Genomic DNA, 24820 nt, shown 5'->3' with positions numbered 1-24820 from the left:
GATAAAAACAGACAAAAAAGTTTAGTTTTTGTTTTAGTCGTCCTTTTCTAATTCTAATTCTAATGTTTATTTCAATCATCTTAATTATTCCCACTACTGTTTTTAATGAAAATGGATATTGAAATACAATATTTCATTAACTTATAATGAAATTTGGAAGAATCATATCCTTTACCTAGGATCATTCCTTATCAAAGTCCTCTATTGGAGAATTTCATATACAAATTCTATTTTTGTCACTTTAGAACACATTTAACTCGATTGTTTCCCAACCTCCCTGGAACTTGAGGATTTGTCAAATTTAAGATCTTGAATATGAAAACATAATCTAAATTTATTCTGTACTATGTCACAGGATTATCAGTTGTGCTTGGCTCATAGTATCAGCAAAATAACAGAAGGACTGTAATCTTATGTACATAGCCTAGAATAGCTCTCCAGATTATTAGGAATATGGGAGTCATTTTTTTTTTTTAGTTTTTTGCAAGGCAATGGGGTTAAGTGGCTTGCCCAAGGCCACACGGCTACATAATTATTAAGTGTCTGAGGTCAGATTTGAACTCAGGTACTCCTGACTCCAAGGCCGGTGCTCTATCCACTGTACCACCTAGCCGCCCCAGGGGTCATTTTCATAGGACATAATTGCTAACCATTCTCCATGTCATGTCTAAAGAAGGAAATTAGGGAAAATCAGAAGGGATGGAATAAGATAAGGGTTTAAATTCTAAGAGGTCCTTAAGAACTGTAGACCTTATAGCTTCAACATTTTTTTTTAACTTCTGTTCCTGAATATAGATCCAGGTTTCAAAGATTAAATAGAATGTTACCTATTTTGCAAAAAAGAGGATAACAGGCTTTACATTTTTATCTTATCTAGACTTCCCCAGAATTTTCTCCCTAAACAAAGAGTTTAGCCTATCTATCCCAGAACAGATACCTGGAAGTTGGTTGTAAAAGAGGTTTTTCCTTCACTATCCTGCCCAGATAGTCTTCTATAGACAGCTTGCAATAGTGGTCCCAAAGGGGACACTCGAAAAAAAGATATGAACTTTGGCTTAAATGTTTCTGATGCGGAAGGATCAGAAAGATAATCTCATACCACTATTCTCTGTCTCTTAATTACAGTGTTTAATATACTTATTATAATATACTTAAATGCTTTTGTAATGAGTAAAATTACTCATTGAATACCACTAGAAGGAAGAACTTTCTCTTGCAGAAGCAATGACACTAATTGAAAGTAATTTCTGTTACACAGATTTTTAAAAGTTTTATTGACATGTATTTTCCTTTTTAAACATTGTTGTTATTTCCTAGTGACTGAAAGCACACATTTAAAAATAACTTTTTAACCTGCAAGGGTTATGATCATAAGACAGTCCTGCCCTTACTTTCTTTTGTTTAAGGAGTGATCCTGCACACTAGTTATATAGTTCTTTCATTGTACCAGTCATTTACATAGACTGATAATTTTTCTCTGCTTTGGTTTCCCTATTATTAGTATTTCACAATGGGAAATATTTTTAAGTTTTTTGAAGGAAAAACATTAAGAGAATGTAAAATAATAACATTGAGAGTAAAGAAATAAACAGTAGAAAACATAAGGGGTTTTTTGAACACATAATTGCCCAAATTAAGACATATAGGTAGGTTTATTAGAACAATTTACATAAAATACTAAGATTTCAAACTTAGAAATTCATTTCAACTAAAAGATGAAACTCAAAGAAATTCCCATAATTTTAACTCTTTTCCTTTTTTCCTTTTTTAACTAATTCTCTTAAACACTAAATGTTAAAGGAAATTGTGACAACATTATAATTTTTCTACTGATGAACTCAAATTAGTATTAACTTTTTTCTTTAGGTTTTTGCAAGGCAAGTAGGGTTAAGTGGCTTGCCTGAGGCCACACAGCTAGGTAATTATTAAGTGTCTGAGGCCAGATTTGAACTCAGGTACGCCTGACTCCAGGGTCAGTGCTCTAGCCACCCCAGTATTTCCATTTTTAATGAAATCTCTGTCATTGCTATTAGAACTGGTCAAAAATTCTATCCTCACTTCACTTCCATTGGGAATTTCTTGACCTTTTAAATTTTTGACTTTTTCTTTAAGTCCTGTATTTGGTAGACATGGTTAGCACTTGGTTTAATTGTTCATTCTCAATAGTTAGTAGTCTTATCCATACAACTAACCAGAAGAAGAGGTGATTTGTTATTAGGAAATACTAAGTCCTTTTTGTTGAAATTTCTTTACAGGTTTCTTATTATATTCTATCTTATTATTATTTATAATATAGCATTATTAAAAACTATATTATTAGTAACATTGCTTGTGATTATATAACTGAAAATTCAGGCCAAAGCCAAAATAAGGTACATTCTTCTTCCTGCTGATCTCATGTTAGTAAACAAATCTTTTGACATTTCTTTGTGTAATTTATAAGATAAGAGTATTGTTAAAGTTAGCCATGTAATAGCTTTTTACATATGTGGAATGAGTGAAGTTTATAAGTTTATGCTTTTTATAATATTCATTTTCTTATGTTAAGCCATTTAATGCTGGTAGCTATACATTAACAATTAAATTTATTACAATACTAAAATCTTGAAAATCACTAAATCCTTTTGAATCTTATCAGAGAGACTATTGTACTTAATGAATTTGAAATTTAAAATATGCTTTTGTTTGCCATTTTTATTCTAGAATTTAGTTGTATTATCAAGTTTTTGTGGTCAAATTTACGTATGCCCAGAAACCTGTGTTTTGTGAGTGACCAAATTTCTTAATAGTGTCCACTATGGAGGAATAAATGAGAACTCAGAGATTCTAGGCTTAAGTAAAAATGAGATAGTTAGGAGTCAGCTGTTTTTAGCTCCAGAATTTTACCTCACTTTTGGTAGCCTCAGCTATTACTTAAATGTTTTGCCTTTTGCCTTTTTGTAGCCTCCATTTTATTGCCGAGATGTTGCTGAGATGTATGAAAACATACTCCATAAACCCCTAAATTTGAGGCCAGGAGTAAGCCTCACAGCCTGGTCCATTTTGGAAGAACTTCTTGAAAAAGACAGGCAAAATCGACTTGGTGCCAAAGAAGATTTTGTATGTAATATTTTCAATTTATTTTAAGAACATTATTAAAAGAATTTAATCATATATTTATTAATGGCTAACAAAAATGTCTTCTATTATCTTGTTTTTGGTGATATCCGGGGACACATTTTTATGTTAATATATATAATTATGCAAAAATGATAATATATATAAACATATTAATATGTGTACAGATGACTATATAGAAACATAACCTTGAAATCACAAAAATTTATGTCTTAAAATCACCTCTTAATAAAATTATAGCCAGAAAAGAATGCAGAAGTTTCTTAGAAAGTTATATATCCTCTCCCAAGTTTTCAAATTAAATTTTGTTTTTTGTTTGTTTTTTCTGAATAAAAGACTTCTTTGTCTCCCTCTCACTTCTGTGTTCTCCTAACTCCCTCCACCTCACCATTGAAAAAGAAAAAAAAAGAATAAAATCCATGTAATAAGCTTGTATAGTTAAGAAAGAAAATTCCCTCATTGGTCATGCCAAAAAAAAAGTCTCATTATCTGGAAATCTCTCCATTGTTTTATATGATGATTCTGTTCTGATGGAATAGAAAAACCTTGGGAGTCAAGAGAGTTGTTCATTTGTGTCCAACTCTGTGACCTCATTTAGGGTTTTCTTGGCAAAGATACTGGGGTGGTTTTCGATTTCCTTCTCCAGCTTATTTTACAGGAGGAAACTGAGGCAGACAGGTTTAAGCAATTTGCCCAAGTTCACACAGTAAGTGTCTGGGGCCACATTTGAACTCAATTCTTCCTGATTCCAGATCCTCAATTTACTGTTCACCTAGCTCCCATAGTTAGGAGATACCTAAGTAAAATCAGTTTGTTGATATTGTTAATTTTGTTTGACTGTTCATGATTTTGTTATATCATTCCAGACCCTCCTGCTACCATTATTTCCTGAAGTCTGTCCAAACTCATGTTTGTTGCTTTCATGATGTCTCAGCCTCTCTTGTTCCCTTTTCCTTTGGCCTGCAATCTTTTTTTTTTTTTTTTTTGCAAGGCAATGGAATTAAGTAACTTGCCCAAGCTAGGTAATTATTTAGTGTCTGAGGTCAGATTTGAACTTGGGTCCTCCTGACTCCAAGGCCAGTGCTCTATCCACTACACCTCCTAGCTGCCCCTTGCCTTTAATCTTTAACCATCAGGGTCTTTTCTAATGAATCCTGTCTTGTAAGTGGCCAGAATAGTTAAGCTTCAGCTTCAGTATTTGTCTTTCCAGTGAATAAATAGCCTGAATTAATTTCTTTAAGCATTGACTTTACTTTGATGTTCAAGGGAGTCTCATAAATCTCCAGTTCCACAATTCAAAAGCATTGATTCTGCAGTGCTCAGCTTTCCTTATAGTCCAACGTACAGCCAAATATTACTACTGGAAAAATCCTAACTTTGACCATGTAGACCTTTGTCAGCAAGATAGTATGCTGTCCAGATTTACTGTAGCTGTCCAGATTTACTGTAGCTTTCCTTCAGAGGAGCACGTGTCTTTTCCTTTCCTGCCTGCAGTTTGCCATGCACAGTGATCTTTGATTATGAGAATATAAAATCTAATACTGCTTTCCTTTCTTTCCCTCTATCAGGAAGTGATGGGACCAGTTTCTATGATCTTGGCTTTAATCAAACTTTTACACTCTCCTCTTTCACCCTTGACAACAGACTTATTCTTCACTTTCTGCCATGGAATGGTGTCATTTGCATATCTGAGATTGTTGCTATTTCCTAGCAAACTTAATTCTACATTTTGATTCCTCCATTCTGGCGTTTTGTATGATATACTCTGCATATAAGTTAAAGTGACAATATACAGTTTTAAACCACTCAGTTGTTCCATGTTCTATTCTGTTATTTCTTAACCTATACATAGGTTCCTCAAGAGACAAGTAAAATGATTCAATAGTACTCCCTTCTCTGAGGATTTGCTTGATACTTTATGTTGTGATCCACACAAAGGCTTTAGTGTAATTGATGAAACTGAAGTAGTTGTTTTTCCTGGAACTTTCTTGCCTTCCCCCCCCCCCCTTAATCCAGTGAATGTTGGCAATTTGGTCTCTAGTTCCACCTCTGCCTCTTTGCCCTTCTGGTAATTTTCAGTTCACATATTGCCTTTCTAGCTCCCAGAATCTTAAGTACAACCTTGCTGCCATGTGAAAGGAGTGCAGTTGTTTGGAAATTTGACAGTTTTTGACATTGTTTCTTTAAGATTGGGATACAAAGAGTGGACCTGTTCCAATTCAGTGGCCATTGTTTTTTCCAGTTTGCTAGCATATTGAGTGCAGCACTTAAAAACAGTATCATATTTTAGGATTTTAAAGAGCTCAACTGGAATTCTACCCACCTCCACAAGCCTTATTGTTAATAAAGAAGGCCCACTTGACTTCATTCTTTAAGATGCATGACTGTAGATTAGTAACCATATCTCATGGTTTTTGAATGTTTAAGGTCTTTCTTATACAGTTCTTTTGTATATTCTGGCTACCTCTTTTTAATCTCTTCTACTTAAATCTTTATCATTTTTGTCATTTTTATCATGCTTATTTTTGGATGAAATGTTCCCTTGATAGCTCTGATTTTCTTTTCTTATTGATACTTTTCCAGATACTTGTTATGAAAGTGTTTCAATATTTATCCATATGCATATTTTTAAGTTACATAATTTCTTTCCACCCTCCCTTTTCACCCCCCCCAGTGAACAGTCAGTTGAATATTGTAAGTACATATTTGTGTTAATCTTGTTTACAAAGTAGTCATTTTATATATGAGAAATTAGGAATAAGGGAAAGAAATGCATAAGAGAAATTTTTTTAAAAAGTGAATGCAATATTTGTCAGATTCTGAAGGGTTTTTTTGGGGGGGTTGTTTTCTTTTTCTTTTTCTAGATGGAGATAGCATTGTCCATAGCTGGTCTAATAGGGTTGTCCTTAGCTCTAATTTTCTTGAAGAGATTTCTTGTCTTTCCCATTCTGTTTTCTATTTCTTTGCATTGTGTATTTAAGAAAATCTTATCTTCCTTACTATTCCCTGGAATTCTGAATTCAGTTGGGCATATCTTTCCCTTTGTCTTTTGCATGTTTTCCTTCTTTCCTCAACTTATCAGATAGTCATTTTATTTTCTTACTCTTTTTATTTGGAATGTTTTTTGTTGCTGCCTTCTGTGCAATATTGCAACCTCTATCATTTGTTCTTCAGGTACTGTCTACCAGTTCTGATCCCTTACCAGATCTAATTCATCACTTCCACTTCATATTCATAAGGGATGTTAGATATACCAAAGGATAGACCTGATAAAAATATTTATCAAATCCCTGTTTTCTTCAATTTAAGTATTCGGTTTCTAATAAGAAGCTCATGAGCAGTCAGCTCTAAGTCTTCTTTTAACTGACTAGAACTTCTGATTTCTCTGTTGATCACTTGGTGATATCCATGTGTAAAGTTACTTTTATGGTTGTTGAAAAAGTGTTTGCTATGACCAGTGAGTTATTTTGAGGAAATTTATTCTCTGCCTTGTTTCATTTTGGACTCCAAGGCCAAACTCACCTGTTACTCCTATTATCTTTTGATTTCCTGCTTTAGTATTCCAATCCCCCATGATGAATGTGACATCTTTTCTTGAGTGTTATTTCTAAAATTGAGAGTGTTGTAGGTCTATATAGATTGAGCAACTTTGGCCTCTTCAACATCAATGTTGGAGCATAGACATATTACTGTAATGTTACACAGTTTGCCTTGAATAAATTATATCATTTATGTCATTTTTGAGATTTACCTCTTTACTGCATTTTTCACTCTTTTACTGTGAGGGCTATTCCCCTTTCTCCTAAGTGATTCTCAGCTACAGTAGTGTGTGTGTATATATATATAATGATCACCTGAATTTAATTCTTCCTTTTCCCATCCAAGTTCACTAATACACCCCCCCAGTGTTGTTTAAATATTCCATCTCCTGTTTGACTACATCTAGCTTACCTTTGTTCCTTTTTTCAGATTTTACATTCCAGTTTCCTATGCAATATTGATCTTTGAAGCATCAGACTTTCCTTTTGTCACCAGCCACAGCCATTGCTGATCTCCCTTTTGGTTCTGGCCTAGCTGCTTCATTCTTTTGAAGCTACTTGTACTTGTACACTCTACCCCAGTAAAACATTGAACACCTCCTGACCTGAGGGGCTCATCTTTGACTGTCACATCTTTAATACTACTAATTGTGTGATCTTGGTCAAGTCACTAAGCCTCAGTTTTCTTATGTTTTAAAAGTAGAATGTTAATATATATGTAGTGTATTACCTCATATAAGAATCAAATGAAAAATTGCATATTGTACTTTATAAACATTAAAAGTACTATATAATTTTATTACGTTATTAAATGAATTTTGTTTCATTGAAGATAAGTTTAATATGAAAAAGCTACAAGATACACTGAGAAAAGGTCCACTTAAATGTAATTTTTCTAAATATGAGAGGACAAGTAGATACTTGAAATATTTATCAACTATTAAATTGCTAGGAACAGATTAAGATTCTGTCAGTAAACACATTACAAGTAATTACATTAACCACAGGATAATGGTTGTATTAAAGAATTTAAAATCTGTTTCCCAGTGTTTTGATTTAGTCATGCCGCACATCAAAGGTTAGTGACTACTAAAAAATAAGTAATGGTTGTGTAGCGTTTATAATGAGGCACTTTTGAAAGTTGTTATTCCATATTTTCTTATACCCATTCCAGTTGGGAAAATGCTTATAACAACAAATTTTATATGGTATATATCTGGGAGAAACATTGTATAAAACGTCTTTCATTTATAAGGATAGAATGTTTTCTGGTATGGAGAGTTTGTTAGGAAGCAATTTACTGACTTATATGTTTTCCATTCATTTTACTATTATATGTTCTTTTGACTTTCACATAAACCCAGATGAAAGAAAAGGTCATTGAAATTACAGCAGTAATTTACCAGACTTTGGAATTTTGGCCCCCTTTTTTAGCACCCCCCCTTTAAAATTAGTATGAACATTCAGCAACAAAAACCAAATACTTCAGTATACAAAGAATAGAAAAGAGGATCATTTAAGAAAACAAATCTCCCTTATATAGTTTGGGGTTTTTAAGTATATATTAAATTTTATGTAATAGCAATAAAACTGCCCTTTTTTTCACCTAACTTTGTAGTCTTTTCTTCTTTTTATTTTTTCTAAAAATATATCACTTGTGCTTATCCCTACCCATTATTAATTCACCCTCCCTCTCTTTTCTATTTAAACAAATTTTCATTAAAATTATTCATCCAATGTTTTATTAAGTCCCTAGCACTGCTTTAATGGTGTCTTAATGCTTTAGGCTTTGAAAAAAACTTCTTATTTTAAAAACCAAGGTTAGGAATAACTAATGGCAAACATATTAATATGTTGTTAATAAATTCACAAATTAATCAGAAATGTGAACTTGTGAGTTTTTTTTTTAGAGGTGCAAAATGAAGGAATGGTGAACTGGGTAGATACCAGTAGCCAGTATTTTAGAGAACACAATTTTTTTTTTAGTTGTCTGCAAGGCAATAGGGTTAAGGGACTTGCCCAAGATCACATAGCTAGGGGCGGCTAGGTGGAAAGCACTGGCTGGCCTTGGAGTCAGGAGTACCCGGGTTCAAATCCAGTCTCAGACACTTAATAATTACCTAGCTGTGTGGCCTTGGGCAAGCCACTTAACCCCATTTGCCTTGCAAAAACCTAAAAAAAAAAGATCACATAGCTAGATAAATATTGTGTCTGAGGTTATATTTGAACTCAAGTCCTCCTGCCACCATTTAGCTGCCCCTAGAGGGAGCACACTTTTTAATATGGTGAGTGTTATTGGAAAGCAGGGTGTTGTACTTTCCGAGGGGATTAGGAGTTCAATGGGGATTCCATGGGAGTAAAGAGTTGATTAAGGTGTCTATGGAGATGAAGAGTTATTTGGGATTTCCATTAAGGTTGACTTATTTTCTTAGTTCACTTTCATTTCTCTGGATATTCAACCAGGCTCAACTGTGTAAGACTAAAACTCATACCTGGACCCAACAGTCTCTTTCCAGGTCCCTGCTTTTATAGACCCCAATATTTCAAATGTGGAACAATTTCATATGCTACATAGGCTAGAATAAGCTAAAATAAGCAAAACTAAATGACAGCAGAATCTCCAGTTAGGCAAAAATATCTTCACTGACTTGGTTATCATAAATGGAAGGACTCTTTCTTAGGTTAAGCAGGAAGAGATAGTGAGGATATGCATGCTGACAAGGTGGTCATATCATGGTCACAAGATGGTCATTTAAATGGTCTGGAGATACAAAAATTAATTGTAGTATTTTCCAGATGGTTGAGTCACCTCTGCCATACTGGGTTTTATCACCAAAATAAGGAAACAAGGAAGAAGGACCTCTCCCTAGCTTCCTATGTTTGCACAAGTGGCTCTGAGATCCTGAAGTCAGAGCTTAGAATCACATCAGATTGATTGACTGATACTGATTAGAATTTGAGTAGGGATCCTCACTCATTAAATCAGCTTACTCAGTGCCAGTTTTCCCTCCTCCATCTTTCTTTGGGACTCAGACTCTTCTCTTTCTGCAGATGTCTTATGAGTTAACTTTTACAACAATATGCAGGAAATCATTAACTAGTCTGGAATTAGGCCATGGGTACTTAAATTTGAAAAAAAAAAACTCGGTCTGGTGCCTAGACAAAAAGGTGAGTGGTTCATTCATGGAGATACAACCCATAGGCTATAGAAATTAGAATTTCTAATTCCATCCTCATACAAACTGTTTTGCAAACAGTAATTTTTACTGAAGTGAAGAAAATTGATAACTGGTATTTTTAAGATTTATTGATGCTGTTTGTTTTCATACCACAGTTATTTCTAGATATACCATGTATTTCCTACCCTCATTAAACTCTCCTTTAAGGAAGAACAGTTAAATTAAAAATGCAGAATAAACTGATACTTTATTCAAAATTCTTCCTCCATGGGTCTAGGTCTCTTCCCTCCTCTGTGTAGATGGTGGAGGAAGATATTTTTCATGATCTATTCTCCACAACCAAAATTGATTATAAATATTTCTCCAAGGGGCGGCTAGGTGGCGCAGCGGATAGTGCACTGGCATTGGAGTCAGGAGCACTTGGGTTCAAATCTGACCTCAGACACTTAATAATTACCTAGCCATGTGGCCTTGGACAAGCCACTTAACCCCATTACCTTGAAAAAAATCTAAAAAAAAATATTTCTCCAAGTTCACCTTATTTTTAGTATTCTTTCACTATTATGATAGTCACTGTATATTATTTTTCTGGTTCTGCTTATTTCACTGAATCAGTTGGTAAGACCTTTCTCCACTTTTCTAAATATTCATCATTTCTTACTCTGCAATAATATTCCTTTATATCAGATGTTTGCAGTTTGTTCAACCCTTCTTCCCCAGTTAATGGCCACCCACTTTGTCTCCAGTTTTTTACCACAATAAAAATGAAGTTAGAGGCCAAGTAGACAGAGCACTAACCTTGAAGTCAAATATATAACCTCCGACACTGTTTGACTCTAAGAAAGTCACCTTACTTTTCACTCAGTTTCCTTATCTGTAAAATGAGGGTGTTTGTATTTATTGAAAGTCTCTATTTATGATCCTCTGAATTAATGAACTAATGTGTAAAAGTGCTGAGTACTGGGAATAAAGAAACAAAATTGCTCCTCCTCTCCAGGAGCTCAAATATACATATAGAAGGTTTTTGGCTATAAGGCAGGTGGTGACGTTCCAGGGTTGATTTTTTTTCACCTTTCCTATTGGAAACTATATCCTCAGGACTAGAATTACTGAATTGGAATATTTAAATAGATTAATTATTTCAGAACTCTATTAATTCACAACTATACCAGTTATATATTAGTATTCTCCCCAAAACCTTTCTAATATTAGCTGTTAACTTTTATTTTATATTTTCTTTGCCAGTTTGCTTGATATAAAGGAAATCACCAATGTTATTTAAACTTTGATTTTTTTTTTCTATCATTTGGAACATGTTTTCCCCAGTGATCAGTTAATAATTTGCAATTCTCTTGAACTTTTCCCATCTTTATTGGGAAATACATTATCAGCTTCCTCTATATCTTGAATATCCACCTTTTATTAGTAATATTTGGGGTTTTTTTTTTTACTTTTAGTTTTTCTTCCCAGTACCACAAAACAATTCTAATGCCATTTACGAGTCAGCTGAAGACAAAAGGCTCTAGGTACCTCACTGTCTCAACTTGTGAGATGCTGGTTTAAAGTAATCCTGAAATGTTTGTTTATAATCAGAGTTTGATATCATGTGAATACTTCTACCCCTCAATATAGACTTCTCTCAGGCCTTGTCTGGAAGGAAATCTGGGGGAAAAAGAAATGGATAATCTGGTAAATTTGAGAATAAATAGTTGGGTTGCCCATATGTTCATAGAATTAATAAAATTTTCTTTTTAATTCCAGCTTGAAATTCAGAATCATCCTTTCTTTGAATCACTCAACTGGACTGATCTTATACAAAAAAAGATTCCACCACCTTTTAATCCTAATGTGGTAAGTTTAATATATTCACATATCTTCTTATATCAGTATAGGAGCAGAGCTTTATTTTATCATATCTATAAGTCTATGTGTAATGAGAGTGAAAAATAGACATATAATTCAGCCAGTTTTTTCAGTTAAAGAATCTCTTTTAGTATCTGGGTGGCAAAGTAGATAGAGTAGATAGAGAGGGAGATTTGCCTTCCTGAATTCAGATCTGACCTCAGACACTTCCTGGGTGTAGGATCCTGGGAAAGTCCTGTTAACTCTGTTGGCTTCAATTTCTTCATCAGTGAAATGAGAAAGAAATGGCAAATCACTTGTATCTTTGCCGAGAAACCCCATGAAGAATCTGACACAACTAAAACACTGAACAATTGTGTTAAGTGTTCCTCCAGCATAAGTCATTTTATTAATGACTGTCAAGTTTCTTTTCTGAATACCCCTTTGATTCTTAATATTTACAAAATTGTTCTTTTAGATTGGCACAGCTAGGAGTGTCTGAGAGGTAAGCTTGTGGAATCAATCTTAATATCCCCTAATCACCTATTATGGAGAATGTAGTTGGGAATTTATACCTTTTTTTTTTTTTTTTTGCAACATTATAGAGAAAAGAGATTAAAGAGTGTTACTAACTTTGCTAATTTTAAGTACCTCTCCATCTTTACATCTCAATCCTGTTTCACTGTAGGGACTGTGAGAAGAAGCTGTAATTTAGCAAATGGTTCATTATCTTCTATGGGCAAAGCATTTATAGATATAAGTATAAATAACAATATAAAATAATCCTGCAGAATTGGCAAAGCAACATATAATTAATTTTATCTCTGATGTATTTGAAAGGAAGTAGCTGACAAGGAAATATTTTTCTTTCCCCTGTTTTCTTTTGACCAGATTTCATCAGTACCAGGAGCTCCTGGTAAAGAATTTTCCTCTATCAGTACAGAGAAGCATCCTTTCTGCTACATAGAGTCTTAAAAAGTTGTTTTTAAGAGGTTAAATGACTTCCTCAGGGTCCCTCAGTTAAGTCTGTTAAATGTCCAAGTTGGGGGGCTTGAGCTCAGGTGTCCTTGACTGTGAGGGAAGCTTTCAGTCTTCCACACTGCCTCTCTTTTTCATTTGTTTATTTTTCTTTCATTTTCAGTTGTTTTAGTCATGTCCTGTTCATTATGCCCTGTTTGGGGTTTTCTTGGCAAAGAACTGGAGTGGTTTGCCATTTCCTTCTCCAGGTCTTTTTTCAGATGAGGAAACTGAGGCAAACAGAATTGACTTTGTCCAGTCTCACAAGTAAATATCTGTTATCAGATTAGAACTCAGGTCTTCCAGATTGCAAATCCCATGCTCTATCCACTTCAATAATGACCCTAATTACTTTCCTTAACATTTAGCAAAAAGAAAAATTATTGTTCATCAAGTAAGTATTCATCTATTAACAGAAATTAGCTTCTTAACAAAGAGGGAGTTTGTTGTATCTCCTAAATTATGTCAGCCTGAATTTTAAGCCCCTGTCTTATCTCTTTTTCCCCATCTCTTCTATTCATTATTCTGTTTGAAGAGAATGTTGTCCCTAGCTCTCCAAGTGTATGATTATATAGTTAATATGGTAGCCAAACCATATAAGACTGGCACACATCAAAATCCCATTGGATTTCTCTGCTTTAAATACATATTCCAAAATTTATTTTCCATGTTCAACTCATCAATGAGTCACCATGTTAATTAACCTTGACCTCCCCCCCCCCAGGTTTATTTTTTTTTAAACCAGATCTTTTATTTCCTTGTTATAAGGGCACTCCCAGTGAGGAACTTCCTCTGCTGATGAGGATCAGCATCTTCTCTGAAACTGATGGTCTTAAACAGTTTCCTGTTGGCACCAGGAGGGATTTGGCTTAAAGTCAAAGCCAGGGTGTGTCAGGACCTAAAGCTGAGACTTTGGATTCTGAAGCTTAGTTCTCTCATTACCTCTTAGTCTTAACCCTTTTACACTAAAAATATTTTTCTCTATAGTTGGAAGTGTCATTAGTGTTATCTAGAACACGAAGGAAAATACTAAGTCCCTTTAAGTAAACTACATTTATGTAACTATGGTATGGAATACTCTATAAGGGCTATACCAGGCTTGAAGGAGGCCAAATTGTTTTGCTTATTTTACTTGTTTTCTGTATTAAAATGGTTTTTGGACTGGAAAGGAAGAAGGTGGGGGGGAGGCTTATGGAGAAGATGATAACCAAGAAAAAAGTAAAGTTATATCATAAGACTCCATCTAGAAGCCCTGCCTTTGGTATTTGGAAGTAGAAGGTATTAGATCTAGAGTGAGATTTGTTACCTATGTGACATTGGATACATCTTTATAGGAATTAGTTTCCACTTTGGTTAAAATGAGGGATTTAGAGTACAGAATCTCTAAAAGTCCTAACTAATTCCAAATCCATGAACTATGATTTAAAAATCAGAGGAAAAAGTAAAATTACTTTAGGGGTGAAAAAAAACAAATGTCTTGATCTTCAAAAAACAGGGGGCGGGGGGGGAATGGAGTCTGGAGATTTATAGGCCAATGAGCTTGACCTGGATTCCTGACAAATTCTATCATGTATTGTTAAAGAACTTCTTGGTTAACACTGAAAAGGAGGTAAAGATACAGCATGGCTTCAACAAGAACAGTTCATACAAACCAATTTCAATACTTTTTTTTTGTCCAAAGGTGATTTATCAAAGGGATTCAGTAGAAAAAGGTTTACTTAGATTTAGTAAAATATTTATGTCTTTTATATTAATCTTATGAACTAGATAGATATGGGCTATATGATGTGCACAAGTAATAGGAAGTTTAAAGGTTGGATTCAAAAAGTAGTCATTGTTTTCATACAAACTTGAAAAGAATCCTCTAGAGGTCTGTGCTTTACCTTGTTTAGCCTTTTTATCAGTTATTTTGACTAAAGGCATAACTATAAAATTAACTAATATTCATTAAGCACCAAAGAAAGACCAAAAAAAAAATGGAAATAATCAAGAAAGGATACCCTAGTTTAAGGGGAATCAGGAAAGGCTTCTTTGTAAAAGAAAGATTTTTTACTTGAAGGAAACAAAGGAGGGAAAGCAATGAAGATGAGAAAGAAAATTCTAGGCATGAGCCAGTCAGTAAAAATGCCCAGATGCAGGAATTGGAGTTTCTTGTACATGGCTAGCTTAGAAACTTTGTAGATGACCCAGTTCTGGGAAGGCACTGTATACCAGAAAAAAATTCTAAAAGATTCTTGGCTGGACCAGAACAATGAACCAAGATGAAAGGAAGACAAGGAAGAAGGAAGATAAACAAAATAACAGTATAACCTGGTTTTAGGACCCTTGTTAAAATTATAAACTGAGCCCCCCCCATCCAAAAAAAAAATCTTATATACTCTTACAGAAAACTATCATTGATTTCTTTGCAAATAACTTATATTGGGAGAGTAATGAAAACATTAATATTGAATGCGGTCAGTCAGAAATGAGATTGCCACTGGATAGAGCCATATCATCTGGTAGGAAGGTAGATATAGAGGCATGGATACATTAGGAAAGGGACAGGCCTGTAAGTTAGTGTCACCATAGAATTGGGAGCCTCAAAATCGGGAACATTCTAAAATAAACTCATAATAACGAATCAGCTAATTCAGCAGAGAGGGAATGAAGAACATCATTTATACTGCACCCTAAAAAAAACTACAACCCTTAAAATGATGTAATAAAAACATGATTTTGTTGTTTACAAAGAGATCTAGAGAATAAAAACATCCTTTTTTAAAAAATATTTTTGAGGGGCAGCTAGGTGGCACAGTGGATAGAGCACTGGCCCTGGAGTCAGGAGTACCTGAGTTCAAATCCAGCCTCAGACACTTAATAATTACCTAGCTGTGTGGCCTTGGGCAAGCCATTTAACCCCATTTGCCTTGCAAAAAAAAAACACCTAAAAAAAAAGAAAAGTATTTTTGAACTATTTAAAAAATTCTTATCAGGTTTGGAAAATTTGGAAAATCGTATTTCCCTTTTATCAGAAAGCTATCTTTAAATCTTAGAACTAGCTTGTATTTGCCTTAGATTGAGTGATGGAGGATTGGGAGTGGTGATGGAGGGGAGAAGGGAACAGAAAAGAAACAGAAAGAAATAAGCATTTATAGAATACCTACTACACACTACACACTTTGCTAAATAAATATTTTACAAATATTATCTTAGGTACATTTTTTTGTTGGGTTTTTTTTTTTGCAAGGCATTGGGGTTAAATGATTTGCCCAAGGTCACACAGCTAGGTAATTATTAATAAGTGTCTGAGGTCGGATTTGAACTCAGGTCCTCCTGATTCTAGGGCTGGTGCTCTATCCATTATACCACCTAGCTGCCCCCTACAAATATCTTGTTCGATCCTCACAACAGTCCTGTGAGGTAGGTGCTATTATTAACTTCATTTTACAGTTGAGGAAAATAAGCCAAACAGATTAAGTGATAGGCCCAGGATCATACAGCTAGTAAGCATCTGAGACCAGATTTGAAATGAGGTCTTCCTGATTCCACTTCTAGTGCGCTCCTTATTGTGCTCCCTAGCTGCTTCCTAGAAGAACAGGGGGTGGTTGTTAAAATTCTTATTCTCACTGAAAATCTAGCTTGGCTTGGAGATAATTTAGGGAAGGATTCAGGATCTAACTCAGAGGATGCAAAGATCAAATGAGCGCATATTCATTTCGCCCATTGCTTGGCACATAGTAGAGTATATAAATGATTTTTAATCATCATAATCACCATTATTATTATTATTATTATCATTCATCAGCCATTTGTTTGATGAAGAGACCTAATCTAGATAGGCCAGTACTATTATTTTACAAAAGAGAAGTAACACATTGCCATCTATTGTCAGTTATGAAATTTGTGTGTAACTTTTTCTATCTATAAGATTAAACTTAATATATTGATGGTTTCCTAGCTACCTTATCACAATTTTAAGGAAGAAGTCTTTCTTTTTTCCTTTTTTTGATTCAGTCCATCATTATGTCTCCAAGGAAGCATTGATGATGTATATTGCTTTTATTTTATTATTTAGGTTTTTACAAGGCAAATGGGGTTAAGTGGCTTGCCCAAGGCCACACAGCTAGGTAATTATTAAGTGTCTGAGACTGGATTTGAACTCAAGTCTGCCTGACTCCAGGGCCAATGCTCTATCTACTGCGCCACCTAGCCGCCCCCCCCCCATTGTTTTTTTTTTTTTAAATTTCTTTCTTATAGGATTTATTCCATTTTCCTTTCTCCCCAGAGAGAAATAAATAACCAGTTTTATTAATGAAAATGGGGGTTTTGGTTTTCATCAGTGTATGTTATCATATCATACATTTAAGTAATATGACCAACATCTAACTTGGTTGGTACAGAAAACTATCTTACTATGCTTGTTTCTCCTGTTAGGACTCTGAATTCTCTAGTCTGAGTGCTGTTATTCAAAGTTGATGAGATTATCAAAATAAAATGCAGAAAAGTAGACTAGAGAAGATACTATAGGAGAAGAAGCATGGTACCTGAAAGAAGAGAAGGGCATAGCAACTTCCAGAAACATTTATTTTATAAAGAAGAAATTTACAAATATATGTTAGATGTCTAATGAAATAATGAATGCAATTTGAAGATTAGATAAAAAATATCTTTTTTAACATTTTAGGTTGGACCAGATGATATCAGGAACTTTGATACAGCTTTTACAGAAGAAATGGTTCCATATTCTGTTTGTATATCTTCTGACTATTCTATAGTGAATGCCAGTGTTTTGGAGGCAGATGATGCATTTGTTGGTTTCTCTTATGCACCTCCTTCTGAAGATTTGTTTTTATAAGAGAGTCAAGCATTCAGAAAACACCAAGGAAGTACAAACCCTAAGGATCAAAGTGAAATTTTTCTATATGGAAAAATATTCCAAAATATGTCTTAACTAGTGCCTCATTTTTATATGTAATGTTGGAATCTTTGAAAACTTTTCTGCTGTACATGGAAAAAATAGGGCATTTCAGAAAGTTGAATTTAAACTTCGTTACTCCTGTTATTAAGATTATTTTTAAAGAAATACTTTGCAAACTATTCTTTACCTTGACCTGTTTTTAAGCAAAAAAAAAAACTTGCTATTGACTGTTGTTTTTTTCTTATAGGTTTACACTAGTTATCTATCCAAAATTAGTTGTTTTCAACAGCAACAACAGCTCAGTATATTGCTTTTCAATTTAGCCCATCACCCTATAGTGATTTCTGGTATTGTCATAACTATGCAATTATCTTTTGTATGTTGTTGGAAAAGAAATTACATATTGTCATATTAAATCACTGAAATCTGAAGTACTTGACAGTATTAAAGTGAAAGTGCATAGTTAACGAAATAAGGATTATAGTTTTGATGACCTTTCATTCTGCAGATCTTTAAGGATTAAAAACACAGAAAATACCTTGTCTTTAACATTTTGGAGTACAAATTGGCATGTGATTTTTTTTTTTTACCATGAAAGAAACTGCTAACATTTCTTTAGCATTCCAAAGATTTAAAGGATAGTCAAATACTGTGGATTTTGTACATGTGTGACTAAACATTTTTCTATGCACTATATCATGCATTTAAAATTGTATGTTCTCAATTTTCAGACTGTTAAGTTTTTTGTCTTCTATATCTTTAGTATGGTATGCATTCCTTTTGAACCTTGGCATTTGCTTTGCTAATATGTAAATAATTTTTTCAATGTCATTGTCTTAACTAGGAATTAGATATGAGTATTAAAATTTTGTTAGAATACTCATGTAATTGGAAATTTCAAAAATTGTTTTAAATATATAAACTTCTCTGTAAATTCCTAGATTGATTCCAAAAGTATTTTTAAGAGTAAAATAATGATATACAACTTAACAGTTATGAAAAACACATGCTAATTTGGGTTTTGTTTATTTTAGAAAAAGTATAGGGAATCTAATCTTCATCCTACAGCATGCTGATTTTTGATCACTTATAATTCTATCACAAACTGATTACAGATCTACAAACACTAGAGAAAATACCGCTTAGAAGTTTGGAACCCTAATTATTAGGTGGGGAGAACACCTTTTTAAAAATCTTGCAAGCAATTTTTTTCAAAGTGTATATGAGAAAAAATTTGTAAAAGGGCTAACAGTATACCAGTTCAGACTTTTTGAATGAACATTTTCCCAAAGTTTTCTTTGAAACAATAATTACAAAAATACTTAACATTTGTTATTTAAAAAAAGTTGTTCTGCAGAATGAAAAGGAGAAAAAAGTTTCAAAGTTATGGTATAAGTATACCTTAAAGCTAATTGCTTTCAAACACTGTATTTTCCTATAGTAGTAATAATTTAGTAACTACACTGTTTGTAAATATTTGTTTTGTCTGGCACTACTGTAAATTCTGCTTTTTACATGAAACTTTTTGTTTGTTTTTGATCAAAATGAAAACTGCAATGTCTGCAGAATTTGTTTTGATTTGGCCACTCTTTAAAACCTAAACTGCCCAAAATGAAAGTGCAATATTATGTATTTTTAAGAGAAGGTAATAAAAGGTAGAATTCTAATGTTAAGAGATTATGAGTAATGCAATTAGTATGTAATATAAAACTGTGGCCTGTTTTAATTAACTCCAAGTAAAATTAAATTTAAATATCATTCCTTTTGTTGTTGTTCAATTTTGTCTGACTTTTCGTGGTCCCATTCAACATTTTCTTGACAAAGATATTGGAGTGGTCTGTCATTTTCTTCTCCAGCTCATTTTACACATGAGGAACTGAGGCAGTTAAGTGACTCCCCCCAGGGGTTCTATAGCTATTCAGTGAGGCCAGATTTGAACTCCTGAAGATGGTTCTTAACTCCAGGTCCTGTACTCTATCCACTGTGACACCCAGTTGCCCAATATCATTCCTATATAATTCTAAAATATGCTTTCTTGGGAAAATAAATTATTAGATTAATTCTAAATATATATTTAATAAACTTAAAAACATTCTAAATATGAAATCTTAATTCCTGTTTCTAGGAGCTAGATATGATATTTTTATGCATTCTAGGTGCACTTTTTTAAATGGAAAATTTTCCTGATCACATTAATGTAACGTTGTAGATTATTCTTTTGGAGGTCGTATACAATAGGATAATTCAGCTTAGAGCAAAGTAAAGATCGGATGGTGGTTATTTCTAGGAAAGCCTTTATTCACATAAAAGATAATTCAGATAAAGAACTGCTTAACTAGTTCTTCATCCATGTCGGAGCAGCCGTGCCATGGAGCAGCCGTGCCATGGAGCAGCAGCATGTTTAAGGACCTTGAAAACTGGACAAGGGGGAGTTGGACTTTGATTTCATACAAAATAGGGAACACTCAAGTATAAAAGAAAGCAGTGTTTCTGGAATCTTCGTTTGGCAGTCCCATGGAAGAGTGGAGCCCTCTTATTGGCCATGCATCAGGCCGGGTGTGAAGTCACGTGGGATTACAAATTAAGGCAACACCCCAAATGTCTTATAATCCGACCCTCGGCGCAAAGTCACTAAAAGCAAAGTTCAGGAACACAGAAATTTATGTGAAAAAAAAAGTTTTTGTATAAATCTTTGAGTTTTGCTGAAGGCAAAGAAGCAGCTTCTTTTCCGGGATTCGAGGCCGCGCGGATTGGCCCCGGGGCTGAGCGGCCATGCTGGAGCTGTCGGCGGGGGCCCAGCGCCCGGGGCCCTTCCCGCTGCCTCTGCGACCCGGTCCCAAGGCCCCGGGCCTGGGCAGCCTCCCCGCCCGGGGCTCCGGGGCTCCGCCGGCGGGGCCGGAAGGGCGGCGCGCTCCCGCCGGCCGGGGCCTGCGGCGCATGCGTGCCCGGCCGCGGGGCGGAGCCTCCGTCCGACGGGCGCCGCCCGCGCGAGGAGCTCTGGGAGAGGCGCCGGAGCGCTCCTGGCGGGCAGGCGCGGAGGCGCGGAGGCGCGGAGGCGCGGGGCGGAGCTCCTGGCTGTCAATCAGTACTTTTTTTTTTAATTCTCATTTCTTTGGGGTGGAGGAGAGGCACAACAGATGGAGGCCGAGACTGGCCCGGGTGCATCCTGTAAGCCGCGGGATCTCGGTGCCAAAGTGTCTGTCTGCCTTCTCCCACGTGTCTGCTTCCTATTCTCCACAAAGACTCTTCGCGCTCCTTTTTCCACGTTGCACTCAAACAAAACTAACGGGGCAGCCCGGGTCACTTTGCTCTTGCAAAACCCTTGCAACCTGTATCCTTTACAAAAAGTTAAATAACCTTCCCAAAGATTGCCCAAAATCCAGCCCATTCCCGACCCTCGGGAGGTAGCTTCAAATCCTGCTTCAGCACTGAGGGAGGCCGGAGGGGGAGGGGAGGGCAGAGGCGGGCTCACCCTCCTTAGGCCGCAGAGGGTCCCTTCCCTCGGCTCCAAAATAAGATCCCCCCCCCAGACCCTGGACTCATGAAGACATTGCTTTATATTTTAATTTTGGAAGGAAAAAAATGTATGGATCCGAAGTGTTGGTTCAGCCTTCTGGCTTCTGGTTTAAAAGGCTTGCTAGTAAGACTTGTCAACTAGGCCATCTGTGATTTCATTGCAGGATTTCTAGATCTTCCATTATTTACTTCCTCTTTCATTAAAGAGAAAATCAACATTAAGAATGTCCAACTTAAAGCTGAAAGAGGCAGCCCTTATCTACCTCGACAGGAGTAGAGGCCTTCAGAAGTTTATAGATGATTGCAAGCACTATAATGGTATATGCATCAAAATTAATTTTAATAGTTTTTACACTTAGTACTTCAAAATGCACTTTATGATGATGACTATGAAATTGATGTTTATTGACAGATTCAAAGCAAAGTTACGCTGTATATCGGTTCACTATTTCAATAAATCCTTCCGATGTAATTGAATTGGATGCAGTTCTTGGAAATCTTATTTTACACAAACCTTTGAAAGCTGCTCAACTTTTTCAGTCAGTAAGTTAAAAACAATTTTTGTTGGATCAATTTTTTCTCTGTAAAAATTTTGTTTTCAATAAATAAAACATTAAAAATGTATATCATAAACAGCAAGATGGATATCAACGCTCAAAATGGCAAAGATGTTTATTTAAATATAATAGGTAATCTCCCTTGACACAATTTACATTAAATTCACATTTATATGCAATAGAAATATGTGATAGTAATATCTCCACTGGGAAGACACTATTCAAGCTTTCTATGCATATGCTGGATTGCCATTATATAAAGACTTATTTGAAGAATATCAGAATATGAGTGTGATATAAAAACAAAAGACATCAATAAAACATTTTTGACGGACTCATAACCATAAAAAAATGTTTTCAATTGCAGGTTTGTTTTGTTGCTGTTAAAACCCTTTCCTTAATTGAACAGTTACAGACAGAAACTCAAGTAAGTATTTTTAAAAATATTTAACAGAACCAAAGCTAAAACGCAGAAGTTTTAAAAACACATTTGCAGAAATGTTTTTCATTTCCAGATTTTGTTAAAAAAATCACCATTTTTCTCAAAGCTAATGTGATATTTTATAATTATATAATTTATTTTCTGCTGTCATTTAAAATTTTAATTCAAATATATTTTAATATGCTGTTTTATTAATATAGTTTTTGTTTTTATTAGATTAATATAGTGCTGAAATTAACACATTTGCCTCTTCTGCCAAGTTATGGGCTTGATCTCAGTGAGTTTCCATTTGATTACCTCTCTCAGAGATTTTATATGATACAAGGAATAATAATTGCACTGACAACAGTAACTAAATATACACAAGGAGCAAGATTCCTTTGTTCAGATGAAGCATGTCCTTTTTCTGAAGGTAAAGTATTCAAAAATAATAAGCTAAAAACTTAAATAACTATCTAAGTTAAGTTTAGATCATGTTATGTAGCTGGAGTAACAATATCTTACAGTAGAATACAAAAGCGCTAGATTTGAAGTCAGGAGATCTGAGTCATATAGGTAGTGTGATCCATGTGACCATGGATCTAGTTTCTAGTCTCTAGTTTCTTTGATCTTCCATCTCCTCAACAATAAAACAGGTATAATGAAGATAAAAGCATTACATTATTGTTTGGCTCACAGGATTATTTTAAAGAGGATGCTTTGGAAATTTTAAAGTGCCATGTAAATGTGGACCAGTTCTCTAATTTCTTCAGTGTATTGATAGTTCATTCAGTTGTATCTGACTCTTCATGACCCCATTTGAGGTTTTCATAGCAAATACTGAAATGCTTTGCTATTTCCTTCTCCAGCTCATTTTCCAGATAAGCTTCTTCAGTATAGAGAACTCCAAATAAGGAATACTACTATCTTTGTTTAGAACATTGAGAAGTTAACAACTTACTCATGGATAGCATCTAGTGTTTGTCAGGCTTTCCTAACTCTAACTGATTCTATATGTACTAATATATGATCCATCAACTTATTAACTATAATTAGGAATGAAGATAGTAAATTCATCGTGCCCAGTTCACCTTTTTCACACACACACACACACACACACACACACACACACACACACACACACGTACATGCTCTGTGCCCCTCACATTTTCACATTGCATACCTAAGAGATAGCCACTATGGATGAGTTAGTTTGAGAATTGAAACAGAGAGGAGAACAGGCAGAATTACTTTCTAAAGACTTCATAGAGCCTTCAATAATTTTACTTGTTCCTCACTACCAAAATCGTATCCTGATGCATTTTTATATTAAAAAAAAAATGTACAACTGAGAAGAATTAGACTTGAGCTGGATCAAAATCAACAGTTTTCCACAGAAAAGTAAAGCTCTCGATCTCAGTACCAACAATGGTTAATTTTAGACGGAAGAAAACTAGAGATATAAAAGTTGAGGATCTTCCTTCCATATATATATATATATATATATATATATCTTCCTAGATCCAAAAAAGGAAATAGGCACCTATAGTAAACTGGCAAATAATAAACGAAACAATAAACCTCTGTGCCATGCTAAAACTTTAGGTAATTAAAGTGAAAATAATGGTTTTAGTCTTGTTTAATCTTCAGCAGCTAGGTCAGAAATACTTTCTTATGACTGTCAACTCCCTATATGCAGCAGGGCAAATTTAATATAAATTTTAAATGATTGTGAACAAATGGCTAAACCCCCCAAAAAGATTAAATTTATGTTGTATTACAGGATTTCAGTATATAAGAGTTCATGTGCCAGGTGCCACAGAGTCTACAACAGTGAGAAATGATTTCTTGTGTAATCTGTGTACCTCCCCGCTTCGGGAAGACAGGAAGTTTAGAGTACTTGGTGGTAAAAATATAATTTTTAAATTTTAGTAGTAACATTTTGACTTTAAACTGATGTCAAAATTAAGTTTGAAATATATTCCAATAATAACTGTGCTTCTTGTGTTAAGATAAACAGATAGCTGAAATAATTACAGCAAAATCTCTTACTGCTTTTCAAGGATGTTCCAACAATCAGCCAGTGAGATTTCAGTCTCTTACAGTTTTCCTAAGAGGTCAGTAAGCTTATTTTGAATTTTTGAAAAATCACCATAAAGCAAATAACTAAGTTAAAGATGTTTATGTTACTTGGTATTTTTATTTTTAAAAAGTTATAAATTTAAGTTTTCTTAAAATTGAATTCTACTTTCTTATAAATTCTTATTGTTTTGTTTTGTTCTATAATTTTAAACCTTTTGGAATGAAGAATCAGACTAGTTATCTCATTTTTTAACTTCTCAGATACAAGTTTTAATGAATAGCCATTGTTTTCTGTTTCATATTAGTACATCAGTGTAAATAAGTACTAAAGTTTATTAGCAAGATATTTTTAACCTCTCATTCATAGGTAGTAAAATAAAGAAATCATCATGCTTCATAGCTAGTTCACCATACATTGGTACTTATTCTGAATCACTTAACCATATGATATTTACAAAGTTCATTTAATGAATAAATCTTTTCTTATTTACTTCATAATTTTAGATGAATTAAGCAATAAAATCAAAATTGGAAGTGAATATATAATTGTTGGGATTCCAACTTGTGTTAAAAATTCTTCACAAACCATTGTTTGTATAGAGGCCAACAGCATAAATCTATACAGTCCAAAAGGTAAGGAAATTATCGAC

At 34.4% G+C, this 24820-nt stretch overlaps 2 protein-coding genes across 4 annotated transcripts in view; both read left to right on the top strand.

Annotated features, from left to right (window-relative positions):
- The window catches only part of SGK3 (serum/glucocorticoid regulated kinase family member 3), a 155290-nt gene extending 135746 nt beyond the window's left edge, over window positions 1-19544 (top strand). For 2 of the 3 annotated variants that reach the window (XM_074206869.1, XM_074206867.1), the window contains exons 15-17: window positions 2944-3099; window positions 11597-11686; window positions 17361-19380. In XM_074206869.1, coding sequence (XP_074062970.1) covers window positions 2944-3099; window positions 11597-11686; window positions 17361-17531 — 417 coding nt within the window. In that variant the 3' untranslated portion in view covers window positions 17532-19380. Of the gene's footprint in view, window positions 1-2943; window positions 3100-11596; window positions 11687-17360 lie in introns of all 3 variants that reach the window. The other variant, XM_074206870.1, reaches the window with a different exon arrangement.
- Window positions 19545-20668: 1124 nt separating this feature from the next.
- Window positions 20669-24820, top strand: part of MCMDC2 (minichromosome maintenance domain containing 2) — a 42513-nt gene continuing 38361 nt past the window's right edge. The window contains exons 1-7 of the mRNA XM_074200334.1: window positions 20669-21428; window positions 21523-21653; window positions 22035-22094; window positions 22326-22521; window positions 23872-23994; window positions 24101-24205; window positions 24675-24803. Of these exons, the coding sequence (XP_074056435.1) occupies window positions 21335-21428; window positions 21523-21653; window positions 22035-22094; window positions 22326-22521; window positions 23872-23994; window positions 24101-24205; window positions 24675-24803 (838 nt within the window). The 5' untranslated portion in view covers window positions 20669-21334. The remainder of the gene's footprint in view (window positions 21429-21522; window positions 21654-22034; window positions 22095-22325; window positions 22522-23871; window positions 23995-24100; window positions 24206-24674; window positions 24804-24820) is intronic.

Source organism: Macrotis lagotis, chromosome X (genome assembly GCF_037893015.1).
Source record: "Macrotis lagotis isolate mMagLag1 chromosome X, bilby.v1.9.chrom.fasta, whole genome shotgun sequence".
In the NCBI taxonomy this organism is placed as follows: Eukaryota; Metazoa; Chordata; class Mammalia; order Peramelemorphia; family Peramelidae; genus Macrotis; species Macrotis lagotis.
The sequence above is the reverse complement of the archived record's forward strand: the minus strand, read 5'-3'. Positions and strand labels throughout refer to the sequence as shown.